This window comes from Zingiber officinale, chromosome 4B, assembly GCF_018446385.1.
Source record: "Zingiber officinale cultivar Zhangliang chromosome 4B, Zo_v1.1, whole genome shotgun sequence".
Taxonomy (NCBI): domain Eukaryota; kingdom Viridiplantae; phylum Streptophyta; class Magnoliopsida; order Zingiberales; family Zingiberaceae; genus Zingiber; species Zingiber officinale.
This window is the reverse complement of record NC_055993.1, coordinates 4,995,536-5,014,945: the sequence shown is the minus strand read 5'-3', so window position 1 is coordinate 5,014,945 and position 19,410 is coordinate 4,995,536. Positions and strand designations below refer to the sequence as shown.

The 19,410-nt window shown below is 36.7% G+C and overlaps 3 protein-coding genes across 3 annotated transcripts; 2 read left to right on the top strand and 1 right to left on the bottom strand.

Annotated features, from left to right (window-relative positions):
- Positions 1-1,676: 1,676 nt before the first annotated feature.
- LOC121974533 (DNA-directed RNA polymerases II, IV and V subunit 8B-like) lies at positions 1,677-6,258 on the top strand. The gene is made up of 5 exons (XM_042525645.1): positions 1,677-1,818; positions 2,392-2,493; positions 4,742-4,899; positions 5,118-5,215; positions 5,998-6,258. Exons 2-5 carry the CDS (start codon positions 2,421-2,423, stop codon positions 6,107-6,109), a joined length of 441 nt encoding a protein of 146 aa, XP_042381579.1. The 5' UTR covers positions 1,677-1,818; positions 2,392-2,420; the 3' UTR covers positions 6,110-6,258.
- A 3,341-nt stretch (positions 6,259-9,599) lies between these two features.
- Positions 9,600-12,846, bottom strand: LOC121974532 (NADH dehydrogenase [ubiquinone] iron-sulfur protein 6, mitochondrial-like). Its single transcript, XM_042525644.1, has 3 exons — positions 12,693-12,846; positions 10,022-10,106; positions 9,600-9,948 (listed from the first exon to the last, which is right to left on the bottom strand). The coding sequence occupies exons 1-3, from the start codon at positions 12,804-12,806 to the stop codon at positions 9,836-9,838; spliced, it is 312 nt and encodes a 103-aa protein (XP_042381578.1). The 5' UTR covers positions 12,807-12,846; the 3' UTR covers positions 9,600-9,835.
- A 98-nt stretch (positions 12,847-12,944) lies between these two features.
- Positions 12,945-17,199, top strand: LOC121974530. Its single transcript, XM_042525643.1, has 2 exons — positions 12,945-14,845; positions 16,780-17,199. Exon 1 carries the CDS (start codon positions 13,012-13,014, stop codon positions 14,764-14,766), a length of 1,755 nt encoding a protein of 584 aa, XP_042381577.1. The 5' UTR covers positions 12,945-13,011; the 3' UTR covers positions 14,767-14,845; positions 16,780-17,199.
- Positions 17,200-19,410: the final 2,211 nt, after the last annotated feature.

Here is a 19,410-nt window from a genome sequence, read left to right as displayed (position 1 = left end):
TTTTTATGAATCTTTCTCGAATTTGAAAATTTTCCGAGTATTATTGTATTCAGTCTTTACTTTGATCAGTGTCGAGTCATCATTAAGTTATGTTAAAAAAATAAAAGAAATTCATATAACATTTGATGGTGTTGACGATGATAATGTATTATTTCTTTATTCTCTTGATGGGAGTAGAAATGGGTGTAGATGGTGTGCCTTTAATTATCGATGTCGCAATGATGTGATAAATGATTTTTTTTTCACTATCAAACTTTAACTTCTTATTCAAATTGTCTTTATAATAACCTTTTGTTGAGATTATCAATTTGTTTCTCTTTTCTGTGCTAGGACCGGAGTTATCATCGATCCTTCAATATTTCTACTATTGTGACCAAGGATATTTTTTTTTCCAAATTCTCTAGTCTTATTTCATACTTAGCTTCAAAAATCTATAATTTATTAGCTATGTTTGGTGAGAGATAATTAATATTATCAAATTTGATAAATTTTAAAATTGTAATATTGTAAGATAATCTGAGTTATAAAAATATAATAAAATTTTATAATCTAAATTAGAACATGAACAACATATAATCTAATTACATTTCAAGTTCAATAATATTACAAGCTTAATTATATTATCTCTAATTAAACATAAGACTCATACACTTGTTAATGGAGGCAGACTTACTTGGAGCTATGTAGTGATGATGAAGAAGAAACTTGACTCTGATACTAAGTCTATAGTAACCGCATCCTATCTTGTTAGGAATTAGGAGAAAGGATGAGAGTAAGAGGATGGGATGATCATTTTAAGAGACCAACTTCCAATAATGATCAAGATTAACCTCTAATAATCAAAATAATTTGATTATTTAATTGAATCATTTTATTGTCTTCTAAAAATTACACAATAATTTTATAATAAATATAAATTAATATAAAAATTATTAATAAATCTAATAAATTATTCTAATATTTTGAAAGGATAAATAATAATAAATTTAATATTTAATCTAAATTAATAATAATCTAATCTAAATTAATAACAAATTAAATAGTTTATCATAAAGATATGTCTATTTGGATCCTATCACCCCGGCTTAAAAGCGTTCACGTCGGCTTCTCTTCCCTTTTGCTTACCGCCCGATGAAGACAGTGACGTCGACCAAAGCACCACACCCTAATCTACCACCGGTGTTGAAGACATCAGATCCTCCTCCTCGAGTCAGCTTCGGCATTGTCTCTTTGAAGGGTTTGCTTCTAACCCATAATCATGATTCGTCGAAATAATCACGGATTCTACTGTTCTAATTCTAATATCATTTCATGAAACGATTGCGACACGTATATATATATATATATATATATATATATATATAAACAACAACAACAACAACATAATAATAATAATAATAATAATAATAATAATAAAAATAAAATCTATTATATATATAATGTTAATAATTAAAATTAATTAAAATGTAATCTAATTAAATTTATTTAGAATAATAATAATAATATAAATAATAGTTAACATGTAAATAAATTTATATAATTCTATAGATTTTTTAATTTTTTTTAAAAAAATTAAAATGATTTTTATTATATCTTATTATATTATATATTAAAATGATTATATTTTTATAAAATGAATTTTATTTATTAAAATCCAAGCTCTAAAATTTTATTAACTTGCGTCTTCTCCGTCTCTCACTCCTCACGCGTCGAAGCCCTTAATCGCCGCCGCCGTCGCCGCCTTCTTCGACAGCGCTACAGCTTCCCGATCAGGCCACGCCGGAGCACCTCCGACGCCATTTTACGATTCATCCGGAGGTAATCATTTCCGTTCCGGCCGTTCCGATCCGTTCTTTTACCGTTATAACCACGTTATTTACCGGAACTTTGGAACGGCGTGAGCCGTTCTTGTGCCGGAAATCCCGTTCTGGCCATTCCACGTCCGTTCCGACGAACCATGCCATAACCCTAACTTATCTTCTTCTCATACGCTAGTAATACTTCCGGTTTTCTCACACCTCGCCCCCAAAAATCCGACAGCCGAGCTTCCTTTCTCCTTTCTCCTGTTGCTCCTCCTGATTTGGAAAATTGCCTTGCAACTCGGTCCGCATACTCCGATGGCGTACCTCGCATATTTCTGGATCTTCTAGACACTTTGGGGCCGATGAGGACTGATGCCAGCCTCTATAGTTTTCTATTTCATATTAGTAACCTTGTCTAGTTGCATATTGAATGAATAACATTGGTGAAGAGGAAAGTTGGATCAAATGAATGGATAACATTTAAACATGCTATGTTACTGTTAGAGTGCCGTTGTTAATTTTGGGTTAGCTTCTTATATGTGTTTACAATCATCTATTGCATAATTCTGGTAAGATTTTGTCTTTTCAGGTTCCTTGCAGAGGTTGATCTTTATAAAAATGGTTGAGCTTCTCTTTGAAGACATCTTTACTTTGACAAAAATAGACCCAGATGGTAAAAAGTTTGATAAAGGTATGCTACATGATCTATGTTTGTAATAGATGTTGTGCATCTTATGACTTGTGATATTCATGTTTTGATGAAACTAGTAGCAGAATTGATTTGTTATTTATACTTTAAACTGTGAGAAGAAAAATTGTTATGCTAAATATTTGCATCATGAACAGAAGGTGGTTATTTGTTTCATTCTTCTGTTATATAATGGTTTTTCTGTTGATAATCGTGATTATTTGTCAGAATCTTTGTGTATTAATCTCAGAATTATATAGCTATTAAATCTGCATTTTATTTAACTTTATAAGTTCAGTCCTATTCAAAAGCTTCCGAGCGAAATGGAGTGTGAGTTTTGATTTGTTTCAAGCATTGTGAAAGCTCCTTTAAGGGTGCTGTGCCTATTTCCTTAATCTTAAAGCTTGGTCTGGTAACTTCCATACAATACTGCCTTTTTGAGCCTAAAATTCAATTTATACCTACTAGATTCCTTCACACCTTTTGAAGGTTCCAGAGACACCCTTTTTACCGGTCCATCCCTAGCTTTTGGAAGTTTGATTTTCCATTTTTAGTTTTGCTACACACTCCCCATAGTTCGTAGGATCGTGATCCTATGCAAGATTGATTTGGGGTCAGGATCGGTAGGATTGGATCGTTAGGGTTTGGGGTCTTTGGGCAAAAAAAAGGGCTACAAGATGACACAGTTTAAGAGCAACCCCAACAAAACAAAATGTGTAGACTCGTTGTAATGTCGCATCGTACTGATTTTTCTGATCCTATTCAATCCCACTGATTCTACTCCTGTTCCACCACAAAAGACGAATCCAAACGATCTCGAATCGATTTGGTATTTCTGGATCATAGGATTGTACGATCCGGATCATGATTGATCCTCCCTACTTATCTCTTAAAATTTATAATTTTCGATTTCAAGTATATAATTTAGCAATCAATACATTTTTTAGAAAGGTGATCAGATGATGATTGATTAGTTAGTGTATTGGGTTATATATATATATATATATATAAATGCACTTTTGGCATATTAGCATGTGCCTAATGTTGAACTAATACTCCTATTTCCACCATTATCATTAAGTTGTGCCATTATCAACTATTTTGGGTTGGTTGCATAGATCTTATCCCTCCTTTGAACTTTACTCAATATTTTATTGCTAGCAAAAGTCTCTTGCTGCTAATAGTCTCTTCTCTCTAATAGAATTTTCTTTAATTTCCTTTTCTCTCTTTCCTTGTCTAATAATAATATTCATTGATTGTCTTGTTTCATGTTACCATGTGTAGTTTGATGTATTATCTTAATGTTTAATTTAATGGTCTCTGCATGTTATTTAGTTCCAACTTGCTAGCAAGCATAGTTATTAAAGGCATTTGCCTAGCTGTGCAAGGCGCAGCCAGACGAGCCTCTTGCTCTTGTGTGCCTTAAGTGCGCACCTTGTGAGAGGAGGAAGAAATCAGTCTTGAGAAAACTGATGAAGATTCAGTTATACAAATCTGAAACATCTGGTGATGATGATAATGATATGATTGAAGATGATGAAGATTTAGATATTTGATGTTTTTTTAATGTGAATTATGTGCATAATGTATTTATTTACTAGTGAATTTTATATTTATATTTTTGTTTAATATTTTATGAATTATAGTTTTGTTAGCAAATATTTTGGCAGAAATTCCCTATATATGTTTGAATTGAAAAAATTTATACCTAGAGTGTCTTACTTCAGTAAGGCGCCTCAGGTCCCATAACACCTATACGCTTTTGGGCGTCTCACGTCTTAAATAACTATGCTAACAAGCATGTAACCATGCTTCATTGCAAGTGAGAGCCTTATCCAACTGTAGTTTTTTATGTGGCTTCTCTATCATTCTTTACCATATGCTTGAAATTATTTTACTTGATGATTAAGTTGCAGGAAAATATTATGCAAGTGCCTTGTTATGCAGTATTCTAATAGTAGATTTAAAAAATAGCTCCAATTAAGTTCTGTCATCGTATCTGTCATGTGACTTGGAGTTAGAGGTTACGGGTTCAAGTCTTGGAAGCAACCTCTTGCAAAATAGGATAAGGCTACATACCCTTCCCGTGACTCCATATTGGTGGAAGTTTTGTGCACCGAATTACCCTTTTTTATGGTATCTGTGAGACTTATATCGAATGGCTCATTTACTTTTTCTTTATTTTTTAAATTTCAAGTTATGTTCAGAAATATCAGTATTTTGCTTTAATGCGAAGCAACTTTTGTTGTAGTTTCTCGGATAGAAGCACGCAGTGAGCAGTTTGATATGTTCATGCATCTAGATGTGAACACTGAAATTTATCCACTCCATGTTGGAGATAAGTTCACAATGGTTCTATCTCCAACACTCAATCTGGATGGAACTCCCGACACTGGTTACTTCTTGCAGGTACTAATTAGTATGACTGTGAGTTTTATTTCTTTGATCTTTTAAATTTTATCAAGAAGGTGAAACTCTTGTGCTTGATGATCGAATGTGTCTATTTATTTAATTTTTTGTTTGTTTTACTTATTTTGAGTTAATATCTCAAATCATATTGAAGGTTATCATTTATGTTACAGTTTTATTCACTATATTTTTTCTAAGAATTATCGGTTTATTCTCAGGGTAACAGAAAATCACTTGCCGACAAATTTGAGTATGTGATGCACGGGAAGCTATACAAAATCTCAGAGGAAGCTTCAGGCGGACAGAATATTAAAGTGTATGTTTTTTTCCCTTCCTAAATGAGAATTGCCTCTTTTTTATTTTGTTATAATCAGACTTACAAGTAGGAGCAAGTTCTTCAGCAATTGACCAAAGAATGCATTTAAAATTGTGGAATTCTCAAAAGACATACTTATTTTTCAGATTTCTCAAAGGGCGCATTTGTTTTCTATTTTACCCCTCTCGTCATCCACTGTAGTACTGCATTCAAATAACAGTACCACTATGCTACTGCATTTCAAAAATCAAAATCAGAGTGGTGTTGTTTTCATGATAGGTTTTAGGATTTATGCAACACCAAAGTGACAGTGTCGTTCTTTGAATGCAACATTAGTGGTTGGCGGGAGGAGTAAAATGGGAAACAAGTGCATCATTTGTGAAATCTGACAGTTTGATGTGCCTTTTGGGAATTCCGTAATTTTAATTGTGCTTGGTCACTTGTTTCTTTTATCTAGATTATGTATGTTTCTTCGTTATGCTTTTTTACGTCCTCCCAGAATCGGGTTCTGATGCTCACACAATTAAAATGCAAATATTTACCGGAAAGAATGGAAATTAAGTTCACTGGAGGTCAAGTTATGCACTAGGCATCCTCACACTGTCCATTCGTGTGAGAGTGACAAGGTTAAACTCCGCCCGACATTTGCTATTATACATATTCTAACCCTATCTGAATCTAGTGAATCTGGCTCGCTTACCACTAGACTAAGCAAGCATCGACAAATTCAGGGTGCTTTGATATGGTTCTAACTGCTTTCTTTCCCTTTTTCATTTCTTCAGAGAAATATATGCATCGTTCGGAGGACTGCTTATGATGCTCAAGGGCGACCCCTCCAATGCCGCTCAATTCGAGTTGGATCAGAGAGTCTTTCTTCTGATAAGAAAAGTGTAATTTGTATGTTCCTCAGATATGACTACTCATCTTGAGGCTAGATAATGACTTAGCTTTTGAGACTTTTGTCTTTGGATTCTGCATGATGTGTACTTGGATTTTCTGTTTCCTTATTATTATGACTCAAAATTATCTAGTGAGTTTGGTTATATTCTGACATTATGAAATCTAAAATAATCTGGTTTTCATCTTTGCTTTATAATAAATTTTTGTATTTGATTGGTTGGGGGAAAAATTATACATGATAATCAAAAAGTATATCTTCCATCATTTTTAAACTGAAGATATAGTTAGGTGAAGATTTTGTTTTCTGGAATTTAATTTCATCAACTGTTGTCTGTGAAATAAAATGGAGATTAAAGTAGCTAAAATAAAATTTTGTAAATGAGCCAACGCGAAGTTCGTGGTATTTAAATTTATTTGACAAGATAACCTAGTCTAGTTTAGTCTCCTCTGTTTGGAAGGGGTGAGGTAAGGTTCATTAATGGAAGGGGATGGAAGGGGAAGGGAGGGAAAGGAAAGGAAAGTAATATATTTATCTTACCCTTGTTTGGAAGGGAGGGAAAGTTTATGTGAGAGGAAAGGGATGGAATGAAGGTTAAATATACAAATTTATAAAAATATCCTCTTATTTTTTTAATAAATCTGCATGTGAAAAAATAAATAAGGATATAATTGTAATAATTTCCCCTTACCATTCCTTACACCCCAATTTGGGGTGTAAGGAATTTCGCTTATTCCCGAGCATGCAAGGGGAGGTTTTACCCTTCTCTCTCCTTCCCCTTCATAGCTTACTCTCTCCCAAACAAGAGTAAAAATTCATTTTACCTATGTTTACCTTTTCCTCCCCTTTACTCACCTCCTCCCAAACAGAGGGTAAAATAGAATGAATCACTATTGAAATGGTTATTCATGTTTAATTTTAGTTTGATCTTTTTTAGCTTGAGTTTTAGCTTAATTTTTTTAAAATCAATTTAGATATTATTGGCCTCTCAATTTTATTTTAAATTTGATGTTATTGAGCTCTCAACTCAATTTTAAACTTGGTTGGTTGGATATTAAACTTAATAATATAAATTTATTTGTTCATTTTGAAATAATTTTTGTTTGTTTAGAATGTTTGTTTATAAACATTGTTTACGAATATTAATAAGTTGAACATATGTGTTCAAATTTGCTCGCTTAGTTTAACGAGTTGTTCATTTAATTGATCTATGTATATTAAATGAAAAAAACAAGTTATTATCAAGTTAGAACACCAAATTTGTTTATTTTGATTTTTTTTGTTAATTTAGTATATTTGTTCATTCATATTGTTTACGAAAAATTAACGAGTTGAATATATGTGTTTAAACTTGTTCATTTAATTTAACGAATTATTTAAATTTATTTATATAATTAAATTTATGTGTATTGAATGAATATAAATAAATTTTTATCAAATTAAATACCAAACTTGTTGACAAATATTCAATTTATTTACATCCTGTGAATTTTTCTGATGCTGCGAAATTTTTTGTGTTCTAATTACTAAGTTATCTGCAGCGGATTGTGGGGCTATTTCCTTGGATCCACTAAAATTATATTTTTTGGTAGTTAAAATGGCACCATGCTTTCCTCGGCGCCGATCTCAGGCTTCGTCCTCTGGCCGCCTTCTCCTTCATCTTATCTCGCCGCCTTCTCCTTCATCTTATCTTCCACTAAGGTGGGAGAAGCAGAGTGAAGGGTAAAGAAGAAAAAGGAAAATTTAAAATTCTATTTGAAAGAAGTTAACTGTGGAAAAGAAAGATAAGGAAGGATAAGTATAACCCTTCTTACCCATGAAATTAAAAACTTTACACCTTGATTTAGGATGTATGGAAGGATAAAAGAACTAAAAAAAATTTATGTTCCAATTTTATTTTTATTTTATTATATTAATTTTAGAAATTATTATTGTGTTCTTTGCATCGTGACTAAAAATACTCGCACCGCTAGATTTACACAACTCGATGCTCGTACTCTATCGATGCCGACGTTGACTTTGATATTGATACCGACTTTTACCTTGACTTTGATGTCGACATCGACTTTGAAGTTGACGTCGACATCGACTTTAACAAATAAGCTATAATTGCTTGAATGCGTAAGTCTTAACTAATAAATGTGTACAAGATGCACTAAGTTTCTAAACACGTAAGCCTTTAACAAAATTAAGGATAATTTTATAAATTTATATATTTAATCTTCATTATCCTCATTTTCCTTCTAAGTATAGTAGCACATGTTATCTTAATGACTATTCCCTCTCTCTCAAATAAAAAAATTATAAATATTTTACTTCTCTTCCCTTGCTGTTAATGAAGCCTCACTCACCCTAACCAGAGGATAAGATTTCACTCTCCCTTCGCCCAAAGCACTGCCCTCTCATAGACTACCGACCCTTAAAGAAAACAAGAGCTTCGAGGTAGGAATCGTCTCATGCGAGGGATGGTACTCTTATGCCATCTCCCTCCTCAACCCCCTCGCCGGTGCTCATATTCATCTCCCCGAGGCCGATCTGTTCACCAGAAGAATTCAGTATAACATGCACTTTGACCCCCTTCATCCCGAGGCAACGATGGAGTACGTTGAAATTCAATACTTAATCCACCGGATGGCGATGTCTTCTAACCCATCGTCCAACACAGATTGCACCATCGTCGTCATATCAGCCGTTGGCAAGGCATTGGCATCGCTTCGCATGGGGGTCGATGGCTCTTCTTGGAACTTGATGAACAACCAGAGCAAGTACGAGGATGTTACTTATTTCTGCTGCTACCCTCATCTTTTTTTGGCTGTCGACTGTTTCGGAGAAGTTTCCATTATTTCAGGCGCCTACCTTAATAAACTGTGCACGATGGTCTTTGGTTTTTCTTCAATGCTGCCTAAAAAAGCTGATGATTGGAAGTTTACAAATTTGTCCACCAAATATATTAGAGTCTATCGGAAGGTAACTGATCATGAGGGATACATATATCCTTTAAGGATAAAAAGCTGTCATTCTACAAAACCAAGAGGGTTAGTGAGTAAATCATATTTGGAGATTGCACTGGTGGTTCAGGATTCATCAAGCTTTTCAGTATGAAATCGATGAATAAGGTATGTTTTTATGGAATGCCATCGCTGCCCTATAAGTGTTCGGGTTTCTGAAGGTCATTTTGTAGACATCTAGTCAGAAAGTGAACCTGATGTCTATTCGGAGACATCCGATAAAATTGGAACAATACAGAGAAAGTGAACCTGATTAAAGTGAGGCTAATTATGCATTTCTAATTGTAAAAAGTTGCAAGATTTATTTGGGTAAAGATGGGGGATCATGGATCCTTTCATCCATTGAAATCTGGGTGAAAAGATACGATACAACATATATGAGAGTTGACGAACTGTTTAGTGAAGCCGATCATGAATGGGAAGAGCTATAGCTGTTGTTATAGCCATTGCAAGATTTCCATGGAAATATATATAGAAGTAATACTTCAAGCCTTTTAAAGTATTTTTGATTCATTTCAAGAAGAAAACACATCAACTGTTCCAATAAGAAGTTGATCCCTTCACAAGTTTATTGAAATTGAGCATTTAATATATATTAAATCGAAAGGAACTGAATGGAATGATCCCAGAAACCAGTTTATCTTTTGCCAGATGAGAAGGCACCGAGATTTGTCATGGCGATGCTAGTGAAGTTGTTCACTTCGGGAGATTGTCTTAGTGATGATGATGGTCTTGAACATAACGAAGACCACAGTATTTGCAGACAGCAGGTGTTTCCAGGTCAAGGCAAATAAACTCTATTGGATGGCCGAGGGCAGGATTACTAGCTGCATACAAGGAACGAACAATTAGAAAAGCTCGAAGCCATGGCAGAACCTAGAAGTGTGAAGTTGGGATTACCTCCTTCACAAGCAACAATGCGCCCTTCAACTTTAATTGGAGGCACTTCGTTGATCAACTCCATCGGTGATTTCTTGCTCATATCCTGTTGTTTATTTTCATCAGTCAGTCAATTTAAACATTTAGGTGTGAGTCAGATATATTTATTATCGAGAAGAATGACCAAAAGGAATTAAGCAATACAAACAAAAAATAGAAGAAACAACCGCCATACATTCTTCGCAGGAATTCCAATTTGGTAGACCATGCTTGATGTTAGGGATAAAATAAGACATTGGAGCAGGAAAATAGTTCTTAGAATCTAGAAATATTCACTTTGTATGAAATATCACACTTTGATCAACATGCTGGACATTATTGTGAAGGCAAAAACCACTTTTTGCCCAGATAAAGAACTATGGACTATATCTAATACAGTTATGTAGGGACAGTAATGGGTTAATTGGGGTCTGCCACATCTCCAGTGCAGGACGGTGAAATGACCAGGGAAACTTTACCATTCTTGTTCCCATTCCCATTATTCTGGGACTGGGCTGAGAAAGGAAAATGAAAACACTAAAATATAGGATGAAAAAAAAGAGATTAACTTTACATTAAAAATTTAAGTGTGCCAAATGGGAAAATGGGTGAGCAGCAAAACTATAGAAGATAATCTTAATTTGATCTCATCACCTGTCTTATTAAAGATTGGGTACACGTAAGCTGAGCAATAAACCAAATAATTTCTAACAAATTTCATTTTACCTCGTATTTTCTCCTTAATGGACCCTTTTGTCACAATTCAAGGTATGATTCGTTAACTTAATCTGACTATAAGTAGATCAACATTATTATTCTTACAATAATGTTCAAACTATAAACTAAAAAGCTAATTAAAAGATTAGAAGCAACTAAACAATGACTCAAACAAAAAACAGAAAATACTAGAGTAATTATTGGTATAGCCGTGATCCTAGCTTTGCTAATACACCTCTTATAGCAGTTACTAGAATGGTAGAATAATTCATGACCACCAACTAGGCAAATCCATGATTTTATCTCATTCCAAACTTAAATTTGTCACCTTTGTTTTTGGTTTGGCTAGAAAATAATTAGTTGCAGCATCAAACTTTTTAATTGTAATTGTTGCTTAAGTTTGGCCCTCTAACCAATTATTGCAAGAGACATTTATGTTTGTGGCCCAAGCACATATGCAACAATTACTACTAGATTGTCTATACAATTCAACTAACAACTCTAATATGAGATCATTGTAAGTAAATAATGTAGTTTATCAAGAATCCAGTCATCGGAAACGCACACAAGAACCAAATTAATGGTCAACTAACAGAGAATGTGCTTGTGTTAGATTTTCCCCACTCTACAAAGGATGACACCCAGTAGACTGTAAAATCTATCACAGAATATCACAAGATCTTATTTTGATAATGTATGCAAGCAATCCCCACTTTGGAGAATGCAGATTTTGAACCCAATGCAACAACTTCCAAGGTTTTTCAAAAACCTGATAAGTTGGCACCTTCCTGCGCAGGAAGTTATCTCAAAATGTGGTGCTGAGACTTGGATCTTTTAACCTCGTAGTTCTTGCATTATTTATTTTTCATGGATCTCATTTTAAACTCTAGTAGTCTTGTAAGAGAACACTAGATATAGAACAATCCATCTTAATTATGTTTAGTGTGCTTGGGTAGCTAGAAAAAAGGATGAAGTATCTTAAATGAGTAGCCATCTCACCCATGTCTTTGACTACTATTCATTCCTTCTCAATGAAGGCACATTTCAATTGAGGAACTTGGCAACAACTTCAAAGGTTGTTATCAACTTGGCAGTTGGCACCTTTAGTGACCATACAATGACATGCATTTTGAATCACATCAGGGTACACCGTCAAGATGAACTGCCTATCTGAGACCTATCATAGCATATATCTCTTGATGTTTTTACTATTTTTATACAGAATGAATTGCAAAATTTTACTGCTTCTGTTTTCCATTGATGTTAACAATCAGATAGGTTCTACCACTTCATATCCTAGTTGGCTACCCATTTTAACAAAGAAATACTCTTCTATGCAAATCTTTGTCTAATCCTTTTGTTTGATAATTTTTTTTTTAAAAAAAATACTAGAATTCTAGAATATTATCATCCCATAGAACTAGATTGATTTTCATTAGATTGACTGTGCAAAAAAAATTCATTTTCACAAAACATGAATACCTATATAACAAAGAAAGCCGGCATATTTCATGAAGCCGGAAACTTGTACTATTTATGTGTATTTACATAAATGTTCTTCTGGACCTTAAGTTTCTAAGCTAACCCAAGCAACAATGTAACTCATACTAATGATTTTAGTCTTCCTCAAGATCCTATTTCTACACCTTACAAAGAAATTTTCCTCAGAAGCAAAGAAATTTCAACTGAAAAATTCATCAGTAGCCAACTGACACCTTCAGATTATTCGGATCACTTAAGCATAAAAATCCATACCTTTTCCCTTCCAGGAAAAAAAAATACGGGAGTAAATCCATTTTTGCGCCTACTGCAAAAAGATCTAACAAGGGCAGACGAACATGAAATACCAAGAACTCATTTAAAGCTGTAGAAAATCAAAAAGGAACTACAAAATTCAAGGGGGAAAAATATCCCAGATCTGAACGACGACAAATACCTGCATCCATTTGGTAGTGTGCTCGCTGACGAGAGAATTGAACGCCCTCGCCCTCGAAGGATAGCGGAAGGGATTTAGGGTTTTCAAGAGGCCGGGAAGGTTTCGCGTCGCCATGCCCGAGATCTATTGTAAAGATGAGAATTGAAAAATTAATTGTAAAATAATATGTTCTCAATAATAATGAAGATAACTCTATTGTGGGCCGAGATGTTTTTGAAATGGGCCGGCCCAATATATTTTACTATTTAATCTAGTCTGGGAGAGTCGGAGAGAGAGGCAGCAGCCGCCGATCCAGTCCCCTCTGCGTCCGGCCACTTCCATGGAACCTTCACCGGTCCTTTCGGCGGCGCAACCTTCTCAGTCGGCGGAGCTCGACCAGGACGTTTCGCCGCCGCCTTGTGTACCGATTGCAACGGCTCTTTCACCTCAAGAGCCGGCGGAAACAGAACCGGGGCCGACTGAACTAGTTGCGCCACTCCCTCCACCGGCACAGGACACGGAGACGAAACCCCAATCCGATCCGGTGGTGGAAGCGTTGCGCCTCAAGTCCCTGGCGGAGGATAAGCTCCGCTCGTCATGCCTCAGGTCCGCCATCAAGTACGCGAAGCGCGCTGCTCGGCTTGCACCCGATCTCGACGGCATCTCCCAGATGGTCGCTGCCATCAAAGTCCTCCGTGCCGATTCCTCCGACCATTACAAGGTGCTTCGCCTCCCACCTTTCTCGTCGCCGTTGGCCGTTCGCAAGCAGTATAAAACCCTATCCCTCGCTCTCCGCCCAGACCATGCCGCTGCTAGCCTACCTTCTTGCGCTGAAGATGCCTTTAAGTGCGTCACCGAATCTTTCCGAGTCCTCTCCGATCGCTCCCTCAAGCGTGACTACGACCTCCGTCTCCGCCTCTCCCTTTCGTCCGCCGCCGCCACGAAGGATGGGAGAGCGGTCCCTCCCTCCACCTTCTGGACTGCCTGCACCACCTGCCGCCTCCTCCACGAGTTCAAACGCAAGTACGTTGGTTATCGCCTTGTGTGCCCTAGCTGCCGCAAGAGTTTCCTTGCAGTCGAGGTCCCCGGTGATGGTGGAAAATCCTGCGCCAATGAGAATGGAGTGAAGATCGAGGAGGACACCGTTAGGATAACACATTCGAGGTCCAATACTAGGTCTAGGATTCCTCGATTCCCGGAGCCGTTGGGGGATAAGAAGAGGAAAACAGAGAGTCCCACCTCTGCTGTCGCAAAGACACCCCGATCAAGACCAGAGAAAACTTTGGCAGAGATGGTGAAGGAGCTGTGGAAGTCAAAAGAGAAGAGAAAGAGTGGGGGCGCAGGCATGGATGGGGGTAAAGGAAAGGAAGCTGTTTTGGGGCCTGTGAAACAGGAATACGAGGACGTGAGCCTTATGGCAGTGGAGGACTCTGATTTCTATGATTTCGACAAAGATAGACTAGAGAAAAGCTTCAGGAAGGGACAGATTTGGGCTATATACGACGATGATGATGGGATGCCTAGGCTTTATGGACTAATTGATGATGTGCAATCTATACATCCTTTCAGAATGAAGATGAACTGGTTAGACATTCAGAACAATGGGAATGGATCTTTGGTGTTCATGGAGAGGTCTGGATTGTGTATCTCTTGTGGACAGTTCAAGTTGGGCAGGAGTGCCGACATAAATTCTGTCAACTTCTTCTCCCATTTGGTGAACTGTGAGAGGGCCGCACTGGAGCTTTATAGGATTTATCCTAAAAAGGGTTCTGTATGGGCTCTTTATGGCGAGCAAAATGCAGGGGAAGAGGGAAGATACTATGACATAGTTGTGTGCCTCACCAGTCATAGTGAGGTTTATGGGTTGAGCATTGCCTTTCTTGAGAAGGCGAAAGGGTATAAGACAATATTTAAGAGGCAAGAAATTGGATGCCATGCAATCAAGTTCCTTCAAAAAGACGAACTGAAGTTGTTATCACACCAAGTACCTGCCCGTAAAATTTCAGAAGCTGAAGGATTAGATCTCCCAGGAGATTGCTGGGAGCTGGATCCTGCTTCACTTCCTCCACATTTACTTAAAATTTGTTGTGCTTGACAATTGCAAAAAACTTTTTGGACACTGGCTGTGCGATGCTTCTGAAGGAAATGCAAAGGCAGGATTCTTTCAATTGCTGGTCTGTGGTTTTCTTTCTCCATATTTGCCGCCACCAAATAAGTTTATTCTTGTATATTTTGGTTTTTTAACTCAGTTTTCTGGTTTTATCTTATGTGAAGGGCAACTTCTTATTTCAGAACCAAAATGTTTAGTTTGCACTATAGCCTGTCTTAAAACTACAACCATCTGGAAAAACATGCATGCTAGATGGTGTTCTTTGCTAATTTCCTCCATTATATTTAGATACTTACACTTGTGTTTGATGCAGTATATCATGCGTATGATTTGGCAAAACACGATTTTCTTACTTAACTTTACCTGCTGTGACAACTCTGCAACTGTTTTTTTTTTCCTTTTGTTAATGATCTTGCTTATCTGATTCGCTGACAATATAAATCAAAATTAGGAAAGGCACTATGGCCTTTTTATGTGGAATTGCTTCACCTAAATAAATTGAACCCATCTATGGGTCCAATTTTTATACCATACCACATGAATAAATAGACAACCCAACTCAATATCAGTCCACCTAGCTCTCCAATCTTGATCACTACATATCCACACTGTTGGATCAGCAAACACATATCAGCTACACACTGCAATACTTCTTGCAAACCAAACTTACCAGTCGAGTTGTTGTATCAATTATACCATCACATCACCAAGGACTATCTACATCAATCGGTTAAAACATACAAAGATCACCTGATAGAATGAAAAGTAAATTGGTAGGATCCTACCTAGGTGATCAACATCTACTCATTCCATATGCAGTTTTTCCACTCTATATTTGATGTATAAACAATTATAAATCATAAGAATCATGAAGTCAATCAAAAATCACTAACATAAACTCACAAGAAGCACACTATCTCCATTATCATCACATTGTTACCTAACATCGCATAGGATCAAATCATTGATCTAGTCACTTTTGCCACACCAACAAATCTCTGGTGATGGTTCAGAGAGCTGCTCGAACTGCAGGTTGCCATAGTGTTGCTGTAAAGGATCAACACAGTAAAGTAAAAGGGATTCAATTTTCAACTGCTAATTGGTGAAAAGAAGGGAAGGGGTGCAATGGGTTGAGGTTTATGGTTGGGTGAGGGGAAGAAGACTTGTGTAGTGATGGGTGCTGCAATGATTGTCAAGGGACCTTTCATTGGAGAGGAGCTATATGTGGGAGGTCTCAACAAAAAAAATGGCATTGTGGAGGGGGAGGGACTGCAGTTCTGTCTACTAGCAGGAGGGGAGAAAGAAGGTGCAAAGTGATAGTGGAGGGGCCACAGAGGGCTAGGCCGCCAAGTAGATTGTCTGTCTATGCTGGTGGAAAGCTGGTGGTGGCTGAGGGCTGTGGGAAGAGGCTATCATTTGGAGTAGATGTGACCATAATGGCTTGTCAAACAGGACCAGATAGACGTTGCTTGAATCATTCTGGAAAGGGAAGGGACTGCTGAAGATAGTTTTAATAGCTGGGGAGGCTAGGACAGTGAGTAATCGACAGTGTGTTTGAGAACTCAGAGATTTCCAGATTACATTATAGTTAGTGTGATTGTGCATGTATAAATGCCCATAGTTGCAATGTCGTTGTTGAGCTATGTTACACAGTGATGTTGATAGTTGCATTGTGGATGATTTTGTTATGAAACTCAATGATGGTTGAGATATAGCGGATATATTGTTACATTTAAGTATAGTTCTATTATTGCATCCATGATAATGGGTTACGATGCATTGTTACTATTTTTGTTGATACACCACAAGGCTTGTTTATACCTTTAATCATATTCTCATTGAATTCTTGTGACATGTGCACACCTTGCTTTGCTTCTTGTTTCAAAAAGGATTATTGAGTTGGCTACTATAGGGTTATCTCATGTTTTAATATGTACCTCTTTGACATTAGTAATTATTGGTCGTTACCCTCTCCTAATTCGTCGGTTGCATTGACAGGAAAAGGCTTGATGGATACTTTATGAGATCCCACTTGAACTAATAGCTGCACCATTGTTGTAAAGGATGCTGCTTGCTATTGAGAATGTTACAAAGCCTTTGATTGAGCTCATCCTGCATCTAATCTCCTTTTGACACCCTGCGTGTGTTCATGATCTGTCACAGATGTTAATGTTTATGATATTCTTAACATTGAGCAAATCAAGGAAGCTGCAACTAAGCTTCTCGTCAAGCCTATGATTCCAAATTCAAGGATTCACTTGTACATTCGTGTGTACACCCCAAGTCTGATTGATCTGGTTTTTTGTTAGATCAATCACTACTCCACTTGTACCCTAGTGTTCTGTTTTGCTTATGCTAATTGGCTATCTGTTTTGGCTACGTTATTGTGGATGCAATACTCTGTTGTTCTTTAGTGTACACATTTGTTCTATCTATTTATTTCTTAACACATTATATTAGCCCCTGGACTCTTCTGACCGCATTTCATGTTTTGCCTTTCTATCTGTCGGAAAGTAATTTATTCTGGTCAGTGAAAAACTAATGTTCATTCAATTTGTCTCTAGCGCATCTAACGCACTGTTGTTTTGGGCAGAGATCTGCCACTGGTATATCTAAGAAAATAGAGTCAATAAAGGAGGGATCTTCTGAAATGCCTTACCTAGCACCGTGTTTGTGCAAGGTTTTGTGTCACTAGCAAGATTGGAATTTATTAATACAGCAATAGGTCATTTCTTCTTTGATTCGTGTTTAAAATCTATGCTTCTGTTAAATGAAATCTGATGAAGTTGTCTGACGCTTGGGTGTCAAAGGCAGTTGACTCGTGTTTTACTCACTTGAATACGACGTGCCTCGCAGTTTTATCCTCCTTCCACTGATTTTATTCTGCTAAATAGTTCATTTTCATTTTTTGATTCATTAGTATTTCGGCACTCCTAGATGGTGTAATCTGCATAAATAAAAAAATATCCCATAACATTAATTCTGGGAGTTAATTGGAATTCTCTTTTAGAGCGAAAAGTTTTTGTGGCTTTATGGCAAAATTTGAGTATCTGGAACAAGATGGCCAAATCGGGAGATTTCCACCCCTCTTATATTTCCGTCTGTCCATTTCAATCAATAGAAATCATGAGTGATTATTATTTTTAAACAGTTGAAAAGTATATTGGCCTATTGAAAAGGATAAATACACAGTTATTAGTCGAGATTTGATCCTAAATTTCATGATGATAATAAAAAAAATAATTAATCAGTTTAGATAATGTCGAACATGATGATCGGCCTAATCCCACATAATTTTTTCATCAATCATCTAAATAAATTAGGAAAGTACACATGAAAATCATCTGACGGGAGATTCGAATACATATAGAATATATAACTACCATAAATCATTGAAATAAAGTAATTTATTTTTGTGCTTTATATATGATCCTATCCGAAAACGGTGAAAACGGCTGACTAAAAATTTATGTTAGAACAATCTAAATGTCTTAGGTTTTGATATTTGGACAAAAATTTAAGTTAAGTTTATTATTGTATTTGATATACATTATGAGTGTGCATGATATAAGTACAACAAGTCCAAGTATAATCTTAATAAAAGAGAAAAGTCCAAGAGGAGTCTTCGTGGTGTAAGTTCAATTATGTAGTCTTGGCAACGTAAGTGCAAGTGTGATTTGGCAATGGTTGAAGTCCCGGAGGTGAGGAGCCTCTTGGCAAAGGAAGACCCGATAGCAAGGACAAGGTCGAATGAAGCTCTAGAAGACAATGTGTGAAAAATGGAGAGGCATTTGAGGGACACGAGACTGATGGAGGAGAAACTAGGTCTAGGTTGGTCGGATGAGGACAAGTGCTGAGTCAATGTACTCTGGGGTCAAATCCTAGGATTATGGTTTGAGCAGTTAGCTGGGCTAGAGCACAAAATATTTTTGTGCCCGATAGCTACGAAAATAGTAAATTGCACTATAGCAGTTACTGTAGCAACACTGTAGCAGTAATGTAGCAGCACTGTAGTTTTCGACTGGTGTTTTCATCAGTCGACTGGTAGCAAGCTGTTGGCATGTAACAGTCGAATTTCACAAAGAACTAGTTGATTGGTAATTGTACTAGGCGATTAGTGACGGGAAAATAACTTGGTGTTTTCCTCCCGAGCTCTATTGTGCTTGGGCATGGTTGACGAAATTAATGGTGGTTAACCCTAATTAGAGTCTCCAAGTGCTCAAGGGTTCTAGTGTGGTCTTGTGCGAGTTGTGGTGAGGTTTCTGCACCCACAAGGAGTTACGCGAGCTAGTCGGAAGTTCTTCGGGGAATCATCCACCAACAAATCGAGATTGTTCACCTTACAGACAACCGTGGAGTGGGAGCTTTATCTCCGAACCACATAAATGGGTGTATCTTTGTGATTTGCTTGTCTTCATTCTTCTTGTTTTAGTTTAGTTTTCTATTTGTTAGTTTGTTTTGTATTCTGTTGTACACTAACATTATAGGAAGTGAACGATTTAGGTGAGACTCTATTCAACTCCTCTAGCGAACATCGAGGTCCCAACAATATGGCTCTGTGGTTAAGCGAATGAAGACTCCGCTCCGCCCTACAAAACTAAGAACGTCAGTGCCGAGCTAGGGAAGGGG

What these genes read in the sequence shown, in the direction of transcription:
- LOC121974533 (XM_042525645.1), top strand. Translation starts at nt 2,421, where the DNA reads ATGGTTGAGCTTCTCTTTGAAGACATCTTTACTTTGACAAAAATAGAC. An exon ending in ACACTGGTTACTTCTTGCAG is followed by an intron (nt 4,900 to 5,117) that starts GTACTAATTAGT and finishes GTTTATTCTCAG; the next exon opens with GGTAACAGAAAATCACTTGC. An exon ending in GGCGGACAGAATATTAAAGT is followed by an intron (nt 5,216 to 5,997) that starts GTATGTTTTTTT and finishes TCATTTCTTCAG; the next exon opens with AGAAATATATGCATCGTTCG.
- LOC121974532 (XM_042525644.1), bottom strand. Translation starts at nt 12,806, where the DNA reads ATGGCGACGCGAAACCTTCCCGGCCTCTTGAAAACCCTAAATCCCTTC. An exon ending in ACACTACCAAATGGATGCAG is followed by an intron (nt 10,107 to 12,692) that starts GTATTTGTCGTC and finishes AATAAACAACAG; the next exon opens with GATATGAGCAAGAAATCACC. An exon ending in CATTGTTGCTTGTGAAGGAG is followed by an intron (nt 9,949 to 10,021) that starts GTAATCCCAACT and finishes CCTTGTATGCAG; the next exon opens with CTAGTAATCCTGCCCTCGGC.
- LOC121974530 (XM_042525643.1), top strand. Translation starts at nt 13,012, where the DNA reads ATGGAACCTTCACCGGTCCTTTCGGCGGCGCAACCTTCTCAGTCGGCG.